Raw genomic sequence first — 17,757 nt, forward strand, 5'->3', positions numbered from 1 at the left:
TGACGTTCGAGATCAGGTGGTCTGACTTGCTGATTGGTCATCGCATCCCAAAGCCAAAGATTGATGTTCATGATGTTTATCACCAGACTGGATGACCACCTGAATATTGCACATTGCGACCTTAAACAACAAACAAACTCACTTCTTTAGAAAAATATTTGATGTACAGAATATTAGTGACCTAGCTCAGTCAAAATTTGTGGCTCAAGCTGACTATGTCCCAGTGAGTGGGCGACAGCTGTTGGTTTAGTTTAGATATAGATTATACCCTAAACATGCATCAGGTACGATGTCCTTAGAAACTGTAGACCCAGGCTGAACAATCAAATAGTGGGAGTTGTCAGCTATCCTCTGTATCACCATCACATGGAGGAATGTAACATGTGTGCCTCTTATGCCAATATACAAACAATGCTGTTTTGTATATCATGAAAAGATGAAGGTTAGGCAAATACATGGTTGGTATTTTATGTCCACAGGTTTGGTGATGAACACATGTTTACTAGTGAACCAATGTTTGAGCACTGACTATTTCTGCTTGTGATTTTTTGTTTGTTTTATGGGTATCTATATAAGGCTATATAGTGAATCCGGCATGCATGCTCAAAGCGCTTCTTAGATGTTCCCTTCATCACCTGACCATTCATGGGTTTGATGGTTTATCGACTTACTGATAACAGTAGGGCCTATGGTTTGCTTCTTTCCATGATGGTAGCAAGGAGAGAATGGATCGCTGCTGGCCGAGAAAGAGGAATGGAACATCTCTCTTTCCTAAACTACAAACAGAGCAAAGATACCTTCAGAAACGCATTGAGAGACGCCTCTGATAAGTTTGAAAGCGAACACTTTGATACATTAAACAAGCTCTATGATACAGACCAAAGTTCATTTTGGTCTCTATTACGTGCAAACAACAAAAAACTTCAAGTTGGAGTCATTGTCAAAGGAGACAAGCTTCTCAATACCCATAAAGAGGTGTGCGACGCCATTGCTGACCACATGGAATCTGTATTCTGTTCAAATCTGGATGACAGGTTTGACAACGTCTTTGAAGAAGAGATAAGGGAGAAGGTTAGGAATCTCAGACACGAGATCCACTCTACTAATTATGAACTGAAGGGACTTATGACATCAAGCAATGAGATAGAGAGCATATGTAGAAAATTTAAAAAGAACAAGGCTGCAGGCATCAATGGAATCTCATAAGAGCACTTGAAATATGGAGGTCCCTACTTGCAAACTTTTCTTTCAGAGCTCTTTTACAGGATTCTTATTACAGGATACATACCACAGCCATGGAAAAGGGGAATAATTGTTCCTATCTATAAAGGCCATAACAAAGAGAGAACATCTCCAGATTCATATAGAGGCATAACCTTGCTGTCAGTAATATCAAAACTGTTTGAAATGGTAATTACCAAAAGAATTCCACAATTCAATGACTGTAAGACATTTCCAGATCACAGCAGTGCGGATATCAAAAGGGACTATCCTCAATACAGACCTACTTCATAGTACAGGAAACAATTTATCATTACCTGGAGAGAGTAAATCTAAAAAGGAAGACTGTAACATAATCCTCTATGGAAAAGAAATACCAATCTCAAACTCACTCAAACGTGTTGGTGCGACTCTTAACTCTAAATTCGATTCCTGGGACACGACGGTCAGTGCAAGTTCCATAATGAAATCCACAACGATGATGCTGATGGAGTCTGGCTGCCACTACAAAGGCTTGAATCCCATCACCAGTGCAAACCTTGTAAGAACTGTAAGCATCCCATAGGCCCTATTCGGCTCAGAGCTGTGGTGTAACCTCACCAAAGGCGAGAAAACTGGCTGCTCCGCACTTCATCAGATCCAGAGCTGAAGCACTTTCTAAATATTCATCCTTCCATCGATCCTCATCCGGCCAGGAAGATTGCAAAGACCGTGCCGAGACTGAAGAAGTAGTGCACATTCCTAGTGCAAATGTGTTCTGCGTGGCGCCCAGAAAAAGTCACTGGTACCTGTTCTGACTATGCGTGTGAGTACAACGACTGGTTAACTCATATTGTATGTTGTTGTGCTGCAAACGAATCTGCAACATCGCCAGTATCAATCCAGTTGAACTGAGTGTCAGTCTTCAAACAAGATCCGACGCAGACATAGTATCCTGCATCCTATCCTGCCACAGCCACCCGTCCCCTTCAAGTACCAGTGTGTGCTAACAGTGTCCGCCACTTTAATGACCCTTAAATCGGGAGGAACAAACTCTCCATAACCAAGTTTAATTGTTCTCCTTGTCGCTCCTGTAATCTCGCAATTGGGATATGATGACAGCGTTTCGCGTTATTGTTTTTCTCTGGTCATTCAATTATAAAGCAAGTCAAGCACACACATATAAACCGGTTCTTTGGCTGGCTGGGTGTAGCATATGATTCTAAACAGAATAATGCAGACAGTGCCGTGTAGATTTACAGGAACACTGATCCAGAGCAATGATTACCTAGGACCGACTGTTGCTTTCATTGTTTTTTGCCCGTGACTATCCGGATGATATCCCAGAAATCTTGACTGGGTTGCACAGCTGGTAGTATCCTTACATTGATAACCAAAGATGAAATACAGTTTTGTCTTGGAATTAAGTGGAAACTATAGTTATCTTTTTACCCATTAATATTTCCACCTTAATTGTCATGATAGCAAATGAAAACAGTTTAACCACATTTGCCTGTGGTGAAATATATTAGAATTGAAAGAAAACATCAATATACGTCTTTCTCTGTTGTGTTTGCTGTATAGGAATATAGGCCTAGAATAACTGATTTAGTGTTATTGTTATAGTAATAATACTCAGTATCTATATACACGATATATACCGTGTCCATGGCGCTTGACTCACATGGGATAACTCCATGGTGAAATAAACTGAAGTGGCATGATTCTGTTGACTGCCACAATCCTAGCATAGTTCATTATTATGTTTTGATGGGCTTTGAAGCAAACGATCTGTTTTATTGAATTTATAAAATGATTGTAATATGTTGACTTTGTGAATGTTGTCTGTCTCGCATCCAAAACGTTCACGGCGAAAAAAATGAAGTGGAATTATTCTATTGACTGCTGCAACAAATCAATATCAATAAAAAGACAACACAAGTACCCAAATTATAGCCGACTAAATCAATACCAATGATATCCATCTATTACCTTGTTCGAGGATACCTGCAGCTGACAAAAACAACTGTTAAATGTCAGGTCTCCGTTTCTCAACTAAGAAGTTGAGGTTTTTCACAGTGGTATGCCTCTTGGTATCCTCTCAGTTCTAAGGCGGCCAGTTATAATGAAGAGCTTAAAACAACAAACCTTTCAGCTTAATTAGCTAAGTACTTACCCCTTCCTTTAAATAGATAATGAAATAATCATTGTAGAATGATAAAATAACATAAAATAATCAACTCTTCTCCTGCATGGTGGTGCACATTCAAGTCGAGCTCAGCAAGCTCGACCCTGTTCAGTTTTCTTCATTTAATGTACCGAGAGATGTTGGGATGACGGTGTGGCTCAGTGCTGTTTGGACTATTGTGGAATCCTTCCAAGTTGGTTTTAGTGCTTGGGCCTTTCTGTCTTGCTGCGGTTCCACAGAGGTAACGGAAAGCTTGCATTTTAGTCGCTTCAAGTGAGGACCATGTAGTCTTTTAATACCTCGATGCGCTGAGAATTGAGAATCAGGAGAAGGCTGCATCAGATCCAGCCATTTGTCCTGGACTTTATCTTCCGGAAGTAAAGCCATACCGTCCAGCTGCTCTCCTGATGGTTGCCCTCCTGGCATGTATTTGAATGTCAGTGATCTTGTGTCTTCGTCCACAGGGACTCTGTGTAGTGGAAATAGCAACTTTGATGATGGAACAAGAAAATTCTCTATCAGTGTCCTCTACATCAAAGTCAGTGTGTATTCTCCAACACCTTTGCCTGAGTTTAGTTTTACGCCTCCAGGAGTATTTTTGTAACACCACGACTGGGGACAGCAGATATGGGCTTCACACCCACTGTACCCATTAGGCTCCCTTCAGGAGATTAGCGAGGGCGCGTAACTCTAGCTCTGTTTGTGCTGTACAGATAGCACTGTAGAGGTATTTGTTGAGTCCTTCTCTGCGATGTGACATATTCTACTTGACCTAAACCATTCATGCTGATATTTCACCAAGGTTTAGTGGAATTATTATATATCTACCTTCAATTTGTGAAAAAGTGCGCAACCAAATTAGATTACATGTACTTGACTTTTAATGAAATTAACAAAGCATTTTAACAAGCATTTAAGGAATCTGATGTGAAATCAGAAGACTTACACCACATACTACAAACACTTTACGTTGTAACAGAATATCACCAACGACATGAACAGATCAACTACGGGCAATAGTATAGTGTGTAGCGGTCAGAAATGTTTTCCGGCCTAAACGTGGCAGGGTATGCTATTACGTTATTGCACTGTTTGAAGAACTTATACTTATCTGTGTTGAAAAGAGTTATGATGGAATATAAGAAATATTAGAGGTCTGTTTTGTGCCAAGTATTATTCCTTGTTATCTACATTGTTTCAAGAAGGTTTTGTTTACAAATGTACAACATATCGGTAGGAATAAAAGAATATTCTTTCTGTGTGGTGTATTATACTATATCACTGATGTATCTCCGATACCACGAAAATATTAGTAACGAATTGTGTGATACCCAGCGGAATCAACTCAGCCTTGAGATCGATTGAGGGAACACCTTTATCTGTAAATGAGGAGTGAATTTTCTCTGAATCGGTCATAACCCTTTATTTGCTGGTTGTGTTGAATAGACAGTGAATCTTCCCCGATGCCTTCAGAATTTAAATTGTGGAAAAGGTCATGAAGCTACATAATATATTGCAATGGAGGCGACTCGTTATTTGTAACATATGTTATATTGCAATTAGGCTTTCTTTGTAAAGTACAGATTCTGGTATTTTTTGTTGGGTTGAATCCCATACCTGATCTGAACCCACATTCATAGTGTCAGGAACCTAATCGCCAGTACCCACGCAGTCAGCCACCTAACCCGCTCAGCCACCGGTTCCAAGGACCTGGCCGTCCAGGTGTGGGGCCTGACGGTTCTGTGTATAGTATAATTTTTTAATTATTGTCCAATAAGTAACTAACATAACCATTGTTAATTTGCACAAGAATGAACAATAGATCATCGTACTGGCGGTTAATCCTACGAAGAAAAAACGTTTTGCACAGGCATCTTCAGGACAGAATGTGGGGCGTAGTCAGTGTACGAGTGAAATTCTACATACATAAACACAGCCTTTGGACGAATCTGTTACACTGCGTGAAAGCCACATTAGCAGAGTTGAAAATGGTATGGCTCAACCGGCAATGGTTGAGTGATCGTGTGAATGTGGCCCTCCCGGCAATCGGCATGGTTGAGAGATCGTGTGAATGTGGCCCTCCCGGCAATGGGCATGGTTGAGTGATCGTGTGAATGTGGACCTCCCGGCAATGGGCATGGTTGAGTGATCGTGTGAATGTGGACCTCCCGGCAATGGGCATGGTTGAGTGATCGTGTGAATGTTGTCCTCCTGGCAATGGGCATGGTTGAGTGATCGTGTGAATGTGGCCCTCCCGGCAATGGGCATGGTTGAGTGATCATGTGAATGTGGCCCTCCCGGCAATGGGCATGGTTGAGTGATCGTGTGAATGTGGACCTCCCGGCAATGGGCATGGTTGAGTGATCGTGTGAATGTGGACCTCCCGGCAATGGGCATGGTTGAGTGATCGTGTGAATGTTGTCCTCCTGGCAATGGGCATGGTTGAGTGATCGTGTGAATGTGGACCTCCCGGCAATGGGCATGGTTGAGTGATCGTGTGAATGTTGTCCTCCTGGCAATGGGCATGGTTGAGTGATCGTTTGAATGTGGCCCTCCCGGCAATGGGCATGGTTGAGTGATCGTGTGAATGTTGTCCTCCTGGCAATGGGCATGGTTGAGTGATCGTTTGAATGTGGCCCTCCCGGCAATGGGCATGGTTGAGTGATCGTGTGAATGTGGCCCTCCCGGCAATGGGCATGGTTGAGTGATCGTGTGAATGTGGCCCTCCCGGCAATGGGCATGGTTGAGTGATCGTGTGAATGTGGCCCTCCCGGCAATGGGCATGGTTGAGTGATCGTTTGAATATGGACCTCCCGGCAATGGACATGGTTGAGTGATCGTTTGAATATGGACCTCCCGGCAATGGGCATGGTTGAGTGATCGTGTGAATGTGGACCTTCCGGCAATGCTTATCCATATTACCACAAGTAATGTTTATCAAATTAGCTGCCATAAGTAGGTACTCAAACACCTCTTTCCAATCGTTTATGATTATACAACTAATTATGTGACTGACGCAAATTAACTTATGGGAGGGTCACAGGAATTCAGTGTGAAGTTTAGCAAATCTCTCCGTTTCATAGATGTTTTTTTAAGCAAACAATATGACTAGATTTTCCAAAATCTGTATTTTGCCGCCATTGTGATGATGACATTTTTATTCGAAGTTGAAACGTCACAATAAATTTGATGCAAAATACCAGGCATACAAACCAAGGTGCTCAACATGAAGACATACATACATACAAAAATACAAATACAACTTTCTTAAGAGCAAAAGCTCTGGCCCATTAGAATGTATCATTTTATTCCAGAACAGATTCTAATCATAGGAATTAAGGTAATAGAATCTACAATAAAAGCAGAGAGTGCAAGATGAAGGAACAAAATAAACATAAAAAGATTTATGTTAACTCAAAACTTTAACGAGAATAAAGAAATCGTCCACTATATGTCAACTAAACAAACTAAGGACAAGTCACTAAGATAATTTTTGTTTTTAAACTATTGTGGAGAATGGGTGACGCTTATTTGACGAAAACGGTAATGATTCCCTTGGCTTTATCGGCTTTTTCGGCGCCAAGCATGTTAATGTGGCTTTCCCAGAAGGACACCGATAAAAGTAATGAATAAATTAATGTGGTCTGGTTAAGCCTTTAATCAATATTTGTGTTTTTCACTCAGCTTATATTACAATTACATAACACGTAATACGTTTGCCACACCAGACCTATATTTATAATGCTGGGGTTTTACTCCAGACGCGAGAAATGCTACATGGGAACCTGTCAGGTAATCTGAGTGTGTTACCACTGTTAAAACCTGTTATAAAGTGAAAAAAACTTATTCACAAACTGACCATCAAGTGAATGATGACAAGTAAACAGATGTAGTGTTATTCAACCAAACACGGGTTACACCAAGGGACCAGTACTTTCTGTATCGCGTGCAACTTTAATTACCTAAATACATTAGGGGGGTTGGCGCTGTTTTCAAGGTAACGAGCAGATCTTCATTGTTGCATAAGGTATGCACATATGTTCAAGCATTTGCTGTGTAACTGCCTCGGTAACATTTTAGATTATCCTAGCAATGGCCAAGTGGGATTGATTTGTGCGTTTATATCACACCGCTCGTCACGCAGATGACCCTGATTCGATTCCATACACGGGTACAATATATGAATTATATTTCTGGTATCCCCCGCCGTAATATTACTGGATTATTACTATAAGCGGCGTAAAATTAGACTCACTCACTCACCGATGGGCATCCACCGTTCCTATTGTCTCATTCAGGTTGAAGAAATTCTGCCAAGGTGCACCGTAGCCTAGGCCTCATATCCGTCATGGTCGCGAGCCGACGTAGTTAGATCGTAGACGTGAAACATGAATTGCTGTAAATCAGTGTCCCTTTAATATCGCAACTGATTGTAACGAGATCACTAAACAACATCAAGTGAGTGAGTGACTATGGGTTTACGCTTGTTTTAGCATTGTAATGGTGGGGGACACCAGACATGGGTTTCACACATTGTACTCAAGTGGGAAATCGAACTGGGATCTTCTACGTGGCAAGCTACCACTTTAACCACTGGGCTACCCCACATCCTCACTAAACAAATTATCGTGTTAAATTTGAATATATGAGAAAAATAATTAGTGCTGTTGAACTCAAGCGTCGTTATTCTGTTTTATCTCCTCCCAGTGTTTAAACGGTTTGTCTCCACAGTTGTTCCACCTGTCCAATACTAGCACAGACCTTCGCAAAGAGTTCACATCCACAGACGATCTGTGTTGAAGGCAGTCGTACATTACATCTTCAATATCCTTCAGATGAAGATCTGTGGAGGCCCCTAACACTGCGCTCACATAAACATCATCCATGTCCATTTGTCGGTAATTTTTAGAAGCTTCATACAGGGTCGCCCAAACCTTTGGCGTTGTTACATAAGCGAATCCTAAACAAAATGGCGGAAATTTCTTAAATGGGTACTGATACCACGGCGTATACCATTTTGAGGACGGTTTACGAACTGGTATCTCATTTTCCAAAACTTTACAGAACATCACATTAGGTAAGGGCTTCCTCAAACTTGACAAGTAATCCACTAGGCGGTATGGATTCAGGAACGTGTCATCGTCCAGCTTCCCAATAAAGTCAGACTGGCAGTTATTCAAGAACCAGTCCATAGCCATGATGTGCTTCTGGTTGATAAATGCGTAATTATCGTGCACGTTACCTTGCACGATGTCGTTGTGATTTTCAAACTCCCTGGTGATCTTCAGCTGAAGGGTTGACTCAGCCACTCTACCAAGCACAAACACCAGACCTATTGACACGCCATGGAAACGTCGGACGGACCCGTAGCTGTCCCGGATCACCTGTCTGCGTTTGGCATTTGACGGTCCTGATTGTACAAGAATGAATATGTCGAAGTTTTGGTGGGAGCACACTGTAGGCGACAGGTTGTATTCGTAACGATGCAGATTTATGTAGGGGTCCCTGTACTCTTCCGGTCGCAGCTTGCAGTACCATCGCAGTGCGTCTTTCAACGACATCGTCGTCCACCAGAAGTGTACCAGGTAATACCCAAAGCACACAGTGACCAATATCAATAGTTCCCTGAAATACCGGCCAGTCATTCTGCTGAGGTAAGCTGCAACATAAATATTTATAGTCAAGGCCACATTTAATCGGTGTGTAAACTTACTTGAGTGAGTGAGGATGGTTGTACGTTGCTTCTAGCAGTATTCCAGCAATATGATTGCGGGGGACACCTGAAATTGTGCCCGTGTGGGTCGTCGGCGTGACAAGCGAACGCCCTCACCACTAGGCTACCCCAACGCCCCGTATGAAGGATTGATTCGTATGTGTTAATTTTGAACCAGTGGCTTCAGCATGCTGCAGTTATAGTGGAATATATATATTTCAAAAACTGTACTTGTGTTGGGACATTGCTAACAGCGGAGTAAAACTAAACTCACACACTCATTGTTTTCTTTACTAGTACAACAAGTTTAAGGGTTTGTCATGCATTGTAAATAGTCCAGCTGTGTAATGGAGCTTGGACCAGTCAATCCTGTGATCATCATCGTGAGGGTTGATGGGGCAGTGTAACATGAAGTCGACCAAGTATCAACATGAAGGACAGTTACTGAGGAAATGTTTCTTATAGTGAAGGATCTGCATGAGTGGAGTATGAAGCGGGAGAGGCCAATGTACAAAGGCCAAGTGAAAGTAAAAATCTGAAAACATAGATCATATGAGCCCTATCCCAGAATATACATAGTACCCACAGATCATAATCCATTGCTTATATTTGGCAGAGACCATTGCAGAGGGTCATCATGGTACGTATGAAACAATTGAATGTTCGCAAGTGAGTCGAGAAGTAGCAAGGTCAGCCCATAGAAACATTAACATAACTAATTGTGGATATAGGAGTGTTCCACTGCAGAGCTTGTGACTCTATTAAAGGTAGAGGTTGATTAACTGCATGCTATTAATGTTCGCTGGGTTTTAAGATACGGAGACCTTGACGGTCGTACTTGGGTGTTGTTGCTTCAGCTTCTCAGTTACAGAGGTGACTTGATGTCAATTCAAGGAAAGGAACATGTAAGAATAGGACAAAGAGCAAAGGCCTGACATCTACTGCTGTGTGGCGGGGTTATTCACTTTAAAGCAGTGGGGTAAATGAACAGCGGTATCGGCTTATTTGTCCCTGGTGTACAGGAAGACATTATTCATTTTGAAATTAGCGGCATAGAGTGATCGAATCCACCATGTTTGCCCTTCAGCCTCAATAGGCTTGCACCAACACGATATATCGCGCCACGATCACTCGAGCACTTGATACCACACCAATAAAGATGACCACAAATAAGGGAGGGTTATGTTTCCGTACTTGTTCCTCTCACCATATCAGTGTCCCTGTTACATGGTATTAGGGGTTTCTTCAACCACGTATAATCAACGTCGCTCACCCCAAGTATTGTACTGGGGGAAAGACATAAAGGAACAAATCCCTTGACTCCCGAAATACCAGCACAGGTCAGGTTTATATTATTATGCAATGATTATGACACTGTCCAAGAACAAGGCTATATTTTATATAGTATACATCTGTATGTATTCATGCTTATTTCTGTCATAAATAACGTAATAAATGCATTTGGCAACGTTAAAAATAACTTCAATATTTTCACTTTTCAGCATTCTGACAATTTTAAAAATACTTGTATTTTCAAGGAAAGTAAAGGATAAACAATGCTGACGTATTTCCTGACCAATACATTAGTCAAGGAATATGTTCCTTTAAGTTTTTCGCTGTAGGTTGCTTATTAGTCGCACAGGCTCGTGACTGGTCACGTTCAAACGCGGACTGAAATGCACTGATCTTGCCGGTCGTAGAGAGGTCCTGAAGAGGTCTTGGAACTTTCGTGATGAGCTCGGCACAAGTGGACTTGCGAGCGCCAAAACAAGGCGATCTCATTGCGAAAGCGAGTCCATCGAATTACGAATCAAAATTACGAGTCCATTGAGACTTGTGCGATCAGGTTACATCCTTTTTGCGATGTCATTGCGATTTTGGACTGTCCCCATGCGATACGCGATCGACGGCGATGACCTAGGCGGTTATAAGGACCGATACCACACAAATTTATCGATAGGCAGGGCTCAGGATGTCGACCTTTGGCCAAATCATCACGGATGAGTGAAGAGAAAAGGTCTTCGTCCTGGGCGTTTCGACATTTTAGCAGTTGGATTGTAGAGACAATGGCAGGTCTGCGTGTTGTTAGAAGAGTATAATCCGGGTTATTCGGATGAGAGCGTACCTAATGAGAAAACGAGCCAAGACTGTGTTGTATTTCAATCTCATTTCACAGAATGTATGTACATTAAAATATAAAACATAACATAAAATACATAGCTGAACAATTTTACAAAATACAAAAATTACATATTATTAATGTTTATGAAAGATGTAAAAGATGACACGCTGAATCAGCAAATTGCCTAACACTCATTGTTCGATTTTGGAGATGGTGTCTTAGATCTCGAAGTCGACGTTCCAGGTCTTTTTTCTTTTCAATTGGTTGCCTTAGCTCTCCGGCATATTGTGTCGACTTGTGTTCCGTGTTCACTTACTCCCTAGAGAGGAACCGGATGAGTTTAAATATGTTGGGGTGAGCCTTGCCGTTGGTGCGTTTAAGGCAGGAATGCCAACCTTCAAGGTGGTTATTTGTTTGTGAACCCTCATCCTCATGGTTGTTCCAATGTGATATGTGGAGGTCCCCTTCTACCCTGGTGATGTAGTCCGCTAGGTCTTGGCAGCGTTTATCTTCAGGCATGTTTTCAATTGTGTTCAGCCATAGGTCCTCAACCTTAAAATAAATTGTTATAATGAATGATTTGGCAAATGTGACGACATCGATGAAATGTATATCATTTAGAATATTTGATATTATTAGTTATTCATATTATTGAATTACAGCCTAAATATAACGAAACAAAACGAGCAATTATATACCTCTTGAGGAGGCACCAAAGGCAAGTTAGCACACCTGACACAAGTTCTCCTATAGGACAAACTGAGTATAATGACATAATGTTATTACTTATGAGTTTGATAATCATCATGTTGATACAAAAAATTAATATACCTGTATTTTTGTGGATTCAGCTGAAGACCTCTAGTGACAGCTGCGTTAGGCAACAACCTCAACATTCGCTTGTAGGTTTCCTCTTTTTTTGTCGGGCAAGAAGACGAAGATGAAAACTAATGACAGCATGTTCCCGTCAACCAAGGCATGGTATAGAGCTGATGGAATATTGTTGGTGTGACATAGAACGCTCCATCTCGTGTGTCGATGTGTGGTGTCGGACTCGCAAAGATAACGCAGGTTATCATTTTTGGCAAATCCAAGGATTCTCTGGTCGTCGCCATCATCAATGACTAGAAAAGGATCCCCGCAACATCTGGTCTAGTAGCTGTCCGGGATGACCAGGTCCTGTCGTCGGAGGGACAGAGGAGGTAGAACTGCACGTCTGGCTCGGTAGAGGAGGTTCCGTGCACCTGGGTAAGATGGCATGGAAGAAATCAGAGCCTTGGTTTCGCCTTTCCAGGCGCCATCTCTCATCTCAATAAGGCCTTCTTCGTAAAGGGACGTCATCGGGGTGAGAGTCGATGATGCCTTCATCATCATCTTTTCCAATGATCCCTTCACCTTAAAACCAACAGAAATGTAATCTGTTATATATGTAAATGTATATATACATTATGTTAATGTGTAGAAATATATAGGTATCTTCGACATCTTACATGCCACGCTGTCTTACTGAGTATGATCAAGAATATACATGGCTGCAAGAAATAAATACCTCAATATCCATTTGGACGTTAGGATGACTGTGGTTATCTTTCACCATGGTGACAATGTTATTCACGGTTGATATTGTTGCATTGCAATCCTTCACTGTGCCGTCTCGTTCCCTTTTGTTGATTCTATATTTGAATCCAGCGACACATAAATAATGGCCACCACGAGATGTCGGAATAAACTTCTGTCCAAGCTGAGCATTAGCTATTTCGAAATCGAATGTTCACTAGGTAGATTTTAAGGGTTTTACGTCGGCTTTTGTGGGGTGGGAGGGGGGAAGGGGGAAGTGTGTGGATAGAGCGTGGCAAGACAGTTAGGCTGTCTGCTTGATAAGGGGAGACCTATGAATAAAGAAATAAAGAAAAGGGATGAAAAATGTGTGTGTGTGTGTGTGTGGGGGGGGGGGGGGGGGGGTTGGTTGGTGGGTGGGTGTGTGTGGCGGGGATTTGATGTGTGTGTGTGTTGGGGGGTGGGGAGTAATAGGTGGATATTGTTTTGGAATTTAGGTGGAATGTTGTTATGTAGTTGTATTATGTTTGCTTGTTTTGCCGTGCATTGTGCAAATGTATGGTTGATGTCTTCTTGTGTGTTGAAGTGGGTGCATAATGTATGTCTGTTTTGTTTATATAGTGTGTGGTTGAGGTTTGTGATGTCTGTGATAAGTCTGTTTATGGCTGTATGAATGTATTTGTTGTTTGAGAATGTGGGTATATTTGTGATTGGTGATGTTATGATAGATTTGACCCATGTAGAATTGTTAGTGTTTATGTGATGTTGGAAGTTTGTGTGTTTAATGTTTGATTTAATGAGTTGCTGGAGTGAGTGGAGGACCGGAGCGGCGTAGTCCAGTCTCGACAAAATAAGAGTTATACATATGTTTAGTAGTGTGTGTTTGTCGCCACCCCAGTTTGTGCCGCTGATGGCTCTCATTAAGTTGAAGTCTTTTTGTCTGGAGTTGACCAAATTATGAATGTGGGAAGTCCATGTTAGGTGTTGGTCGAAGGTTACGCCTAAAAATTTTGCTTCCTTTTTGAATTCAAGTTTTTGGTTGTTAAGGTGTAGTTTGGGTGTAAAATTTTCCATATATTTATTCTTGAAAAGTATGCCCACGGTTGTTTTGACATTTATATGGAACCCCTATTTTGGGCCCAATTTTGAATATGGTTTAAACTTTTTTGGCATTTGTTTGTAGCATGTTTGATCGAGGTGGAGGAAGTCCAAAAGGAAATGTCGTCGGCGAATTTTGCTCTTGAAATTTCAGGCCAAGAGTCAGGAAAAATGTCATTAATCATGAAGTTGAAAAGTGTGGGAGATAATATGCTACCCTGGGGTGTCCCGTTATCTAATGGAAAGTGGTCCGAAATGGTGTTGTGGGATTTGAACGTAAATTGTCTGTTATTAAGGAAAGAGTGAATGACATGGGACATGCTCTCCAACAGGAGGGGCATGTATAACCAGGACATTTAGAATTGAAAATCTTAAAATACATTTGACAAATATTTAAACAAAACTTCAAGTCAGGTTAGGAAGGGTCAATGTCCTGGGAAAATGCATTGACCAAGTTACCGAATTTTTTTTATTGATTCACTTTTCTTGGGGGATTTGCAATTCCTCTGAACTGACATAAACTAGGACCTTGTGATTCTACATGATTAGGCGAATGGACATTCGGATACTAATGGTCAGTTTGTCAATAAAAGGGACACACAAGGGTTCTGAAATAATTTGTTTTAGTATCTTGTGGCACCTACCAGTCGGAAATATTATTTGATATTTTTGTCAGATATGTCAATGTTTGGTTGATGGATGGCTTAAAGTTGATTAACGAAGATATTTTATACTGGAAGAATTTGATGGTACCAATAAAGTCTCGGGAAGGAACTAATGAAAGTAACTAATTATTAAGATTGGGTACGAGTCATTTTTGTATGACGTAGGACATTATTTTGGTGTGAGGAGCCTAAATTGTCATGACTTCTATTTTGTTAGTTGTCCGGTGACTGGTGCGCGATTCTGGGCCCCACCGTTGTCTTGAGAGGTTCTCTCTGTATACTGAGAGAATTGCTCAGATGAACTTATAGTATCAGAAGTTGTACAAGAAACCAACAAGTTCTTCCAGGACATTGCAAACTAATGTTGTGCTTAGACCAGAGTCTATGAAATATTTGAGGACCTTTGTTTGTGAGAAACTATTCCAAAAATAAAAGGACTTGAACGCCAAACTGGACTTATCCTTGAGTATACCGTCTGACTACATCATCCCCAGACAAAGAGTGGAGGAAATACAGATTGCCTAGGGAGAAGGGTATAAGACCCCGACACCCTCAGGTAACAGATAACCAACCCACACGATACCCACTCACAAACTTACAATCACCCACAGCCATCGACAATCACCACACCAAAACTTACACAAGCTGGTACATGGGAGGTACACGACGACACCTGGGGCAGTGACCATTGCCCCATCAAAATAACAGTACACTCACACATCCCCACTCCCACATCACCCACCAACACCCCACCCACTACCACCACAGACATCAGATTCAACTTACACAAAGCAGACTGGCACAAATTCAACACATTATGTAAACAAATTAACATTACCACCATACAAGACCCCGGCATTAATATCTTTAATGAAAACTACACCAACATTATTCTAAACATAACAGAAAAATGCATCTTTCGGCTTAACCCTGCACGAAAAACAGTCCCCTGGGGGACCTCTGACATAAACAAAGGCAAGAAAAAAGGCCCGTAAGCAATCTAAAAGGGACCGTTCAAAATTAACTTTGGCAAGAAATCAAACTAAAGATTTAATCAGGGAAGCAAAATCCAATCACTGGAAAAAATTCTGCTCCACCCTCAGGTTCCCCGATCAAAACTCTCGACACTGGAACAAATTTAGAGCCATAAAGGGTATTTTTAAAAAAATCTATTTCACCTAACTTTCCGGAACTACCCACAAACAAAGCTAAGGCAAACAAGTTTGCTGCCCACTTTTCGGCCACCAGTAGCTCCACCAACTACCCACCCGCTTTTCAAGACATTATTAAGTCACACCCAAACTCCAAAGCGGATCGCGAGTTGACGTTTTGAGGCTAATAAAAAATCCAAAGGTAGACTTCGTGAGCCGACACCAGGCATTTCTCGGGCACAACTCGGTCGCTCGCCCTGTGTGAAGATGGTATTACGGACGTATGTCATCATACACAGTAGTGCGGGTATTAATTCCGTCTTTGTAATACAATGTCGACTAAAGGTCAGTTTATGGATTTCAGAATATGCTCGTTGTCAGCTCAGTATTCAGCTGTAGAGTCTGAACGTAGTGTATCGATATAATATCTTGCATCCTGGACTCAGAATTTCACGGCCACCTGTCTTCCTACATGGACATAGTGTATTTCATAGATGAAAGTCTCCTAATCCCCGATTAATAGCAAATAGTTGTGTGTTTGATTACGAGATTGACTCTGTGGCGTTTGTCTAGGCATAGAACCTGTCAGTTACAAGTCACATATAATTCTACCATGCAGTGGTTGTGCCGACCTCTTTATATGGATGTGAAATAGGAGGGTCTCTTTCGACATCTAATACTCCATCGTGTCTGACACCACACGAGGCATTATCTAGAATAATTACATTATCTAAAATAAATACGTTTTCTGAAATATCAGTAGGTTAGTGTAATTGTTGTTTTCAATAAAAGAACAAAATCATTTCTACAATGGTGTTAAGTCTCCGATGTACGTGTGCTATCTAGATCACATGTAAATCACGCAACACTCACTGAGACGCATCCCGCCTGAGGATTGGCACTCCTGTGCAGTGGCTTGAAGGCATGCGTTGTAACTCTCTGTAACACTCGGAGTTACATTACCTGCAGCAACGCTACACCTCACCATGAGCGACTGCTGTATTTGCGATGAATCAGGAAGTTTACTTGTTGAAAGCCACGAAGTCATATCTGCTGTGAATATACCTAACGGGTTAACAACGTGTGCAGCGTCACTATGTAGCGATCGATATCCAGTCAGGGGAGAAGCCGAAACAGAATAGAATACAAATGAACCAATAGAAAGAAGGATAACAAAGGTAGAGACACTTTTTTCATAATTTGAGAAATGTGACGTCAAATGTTGACTTTTTGAAGGTGAAAACTTCCGAAATAATAATATATAAAAAACACATTTATGCAAAGCGCACGTCTGTAAAAAATCTCATAGACGAATTATCCTACGTCATCTTGCACTAGTAATTGTATGTTTTTTTTAACAACGTGTTGATGTCGAAATAACAATGGAAAGGACCCCGGCCACAGTCAATACCGGAAGCGAAACTTTCGCTTGTGATGAAGCAACCAGAGCCTGCCAGCTGAGATCACAGGACCTCGTGTCATTGCGAGGAGTACAGATTTGTTTCGAAAAAAATATTATAATTTTGATATGATCCCCGACTTGAAACACTTCACAATACACCATATCTACGAAGTCATCTCACAATTTTATATTTATAAAAATATTATTCCTTTCTGGCTGAGATCGTATTTGTCAACAAGAGTGGATATATCATATTTGGTGCGAAATAGGTGAGTGACAACATATTTCATACTTGCGATATGATATATCTTGAACTACTGAACGAATATAGGACATTTATCCCCGCCGATCAATCTTATTTGAACACTTACGTATTTGGTGTAAACAAATAGCGTGCACACGAGTTATTTTTTGGGGTAATTGACATGGACATGAAATACTACTGACAGTGAGTGACATTACGTGTGATTGAGTTACTGTTAATATACACAAGTTTGTAGCATTTGACAGTCGACCATAACGACATTTTATGTTGTACTGTCTCCATTTTCAGTTGCATTTCAGTTACAAAATCTCCTTAGATATTATTATGAGATATTATTGTTGCTGAAATTACAATATCATAGATAATTAATCACGTACTGCCTTACGATTAAGGCCA

General features: G+C 41.2%; 1 protein-coding gene across 1 annotated transcript; it reads right to left on the minus strand.

The window, feature by feature from the left end:
• Positions 1 to 6,513: 6,513 nt before the first annotated feature.
• On the minus strand, positions 6,514 to 16,786 carry LOC137272192 (beta-1,3-galactosyltransferase 5-like). The gene is made up of 2 exons (XM_067804545.1): positions 16,568 to 16,786; positions 6,514 to 9,047 (listed from the first exon to the last, which is right to left on the minus strand). Exons 1-2 carry the CDS (start codon positions 16,740 to 16,742, stop codon positions 8,062 to 8,064), a joined length of 1,161 nt encoding a protein of 386 aa, XP_067660646.1. The 5' UTR covers positions 16,743 to 16,786; the 3' UTR covers positions 6,514 to 8,061.
• Between the last annotated feature and the right edge of the window lie 971 nt (positions 16,787 to 17,757).

This window comes from Haliotis asinina, chromosome 2 (genome assembly GCF_037392515.1).
Source record: "Haliotis asinina isolate JCU_RB_2024 chromosome 2, JCU_Hal_asi_v2, whole genome shotgun sequence".
NCBI lineage: Eukaryota > Metazoa > Mollusca > Gastropoda > Lepetellida > Haliotidae > Haliotis > Haliotis asinina.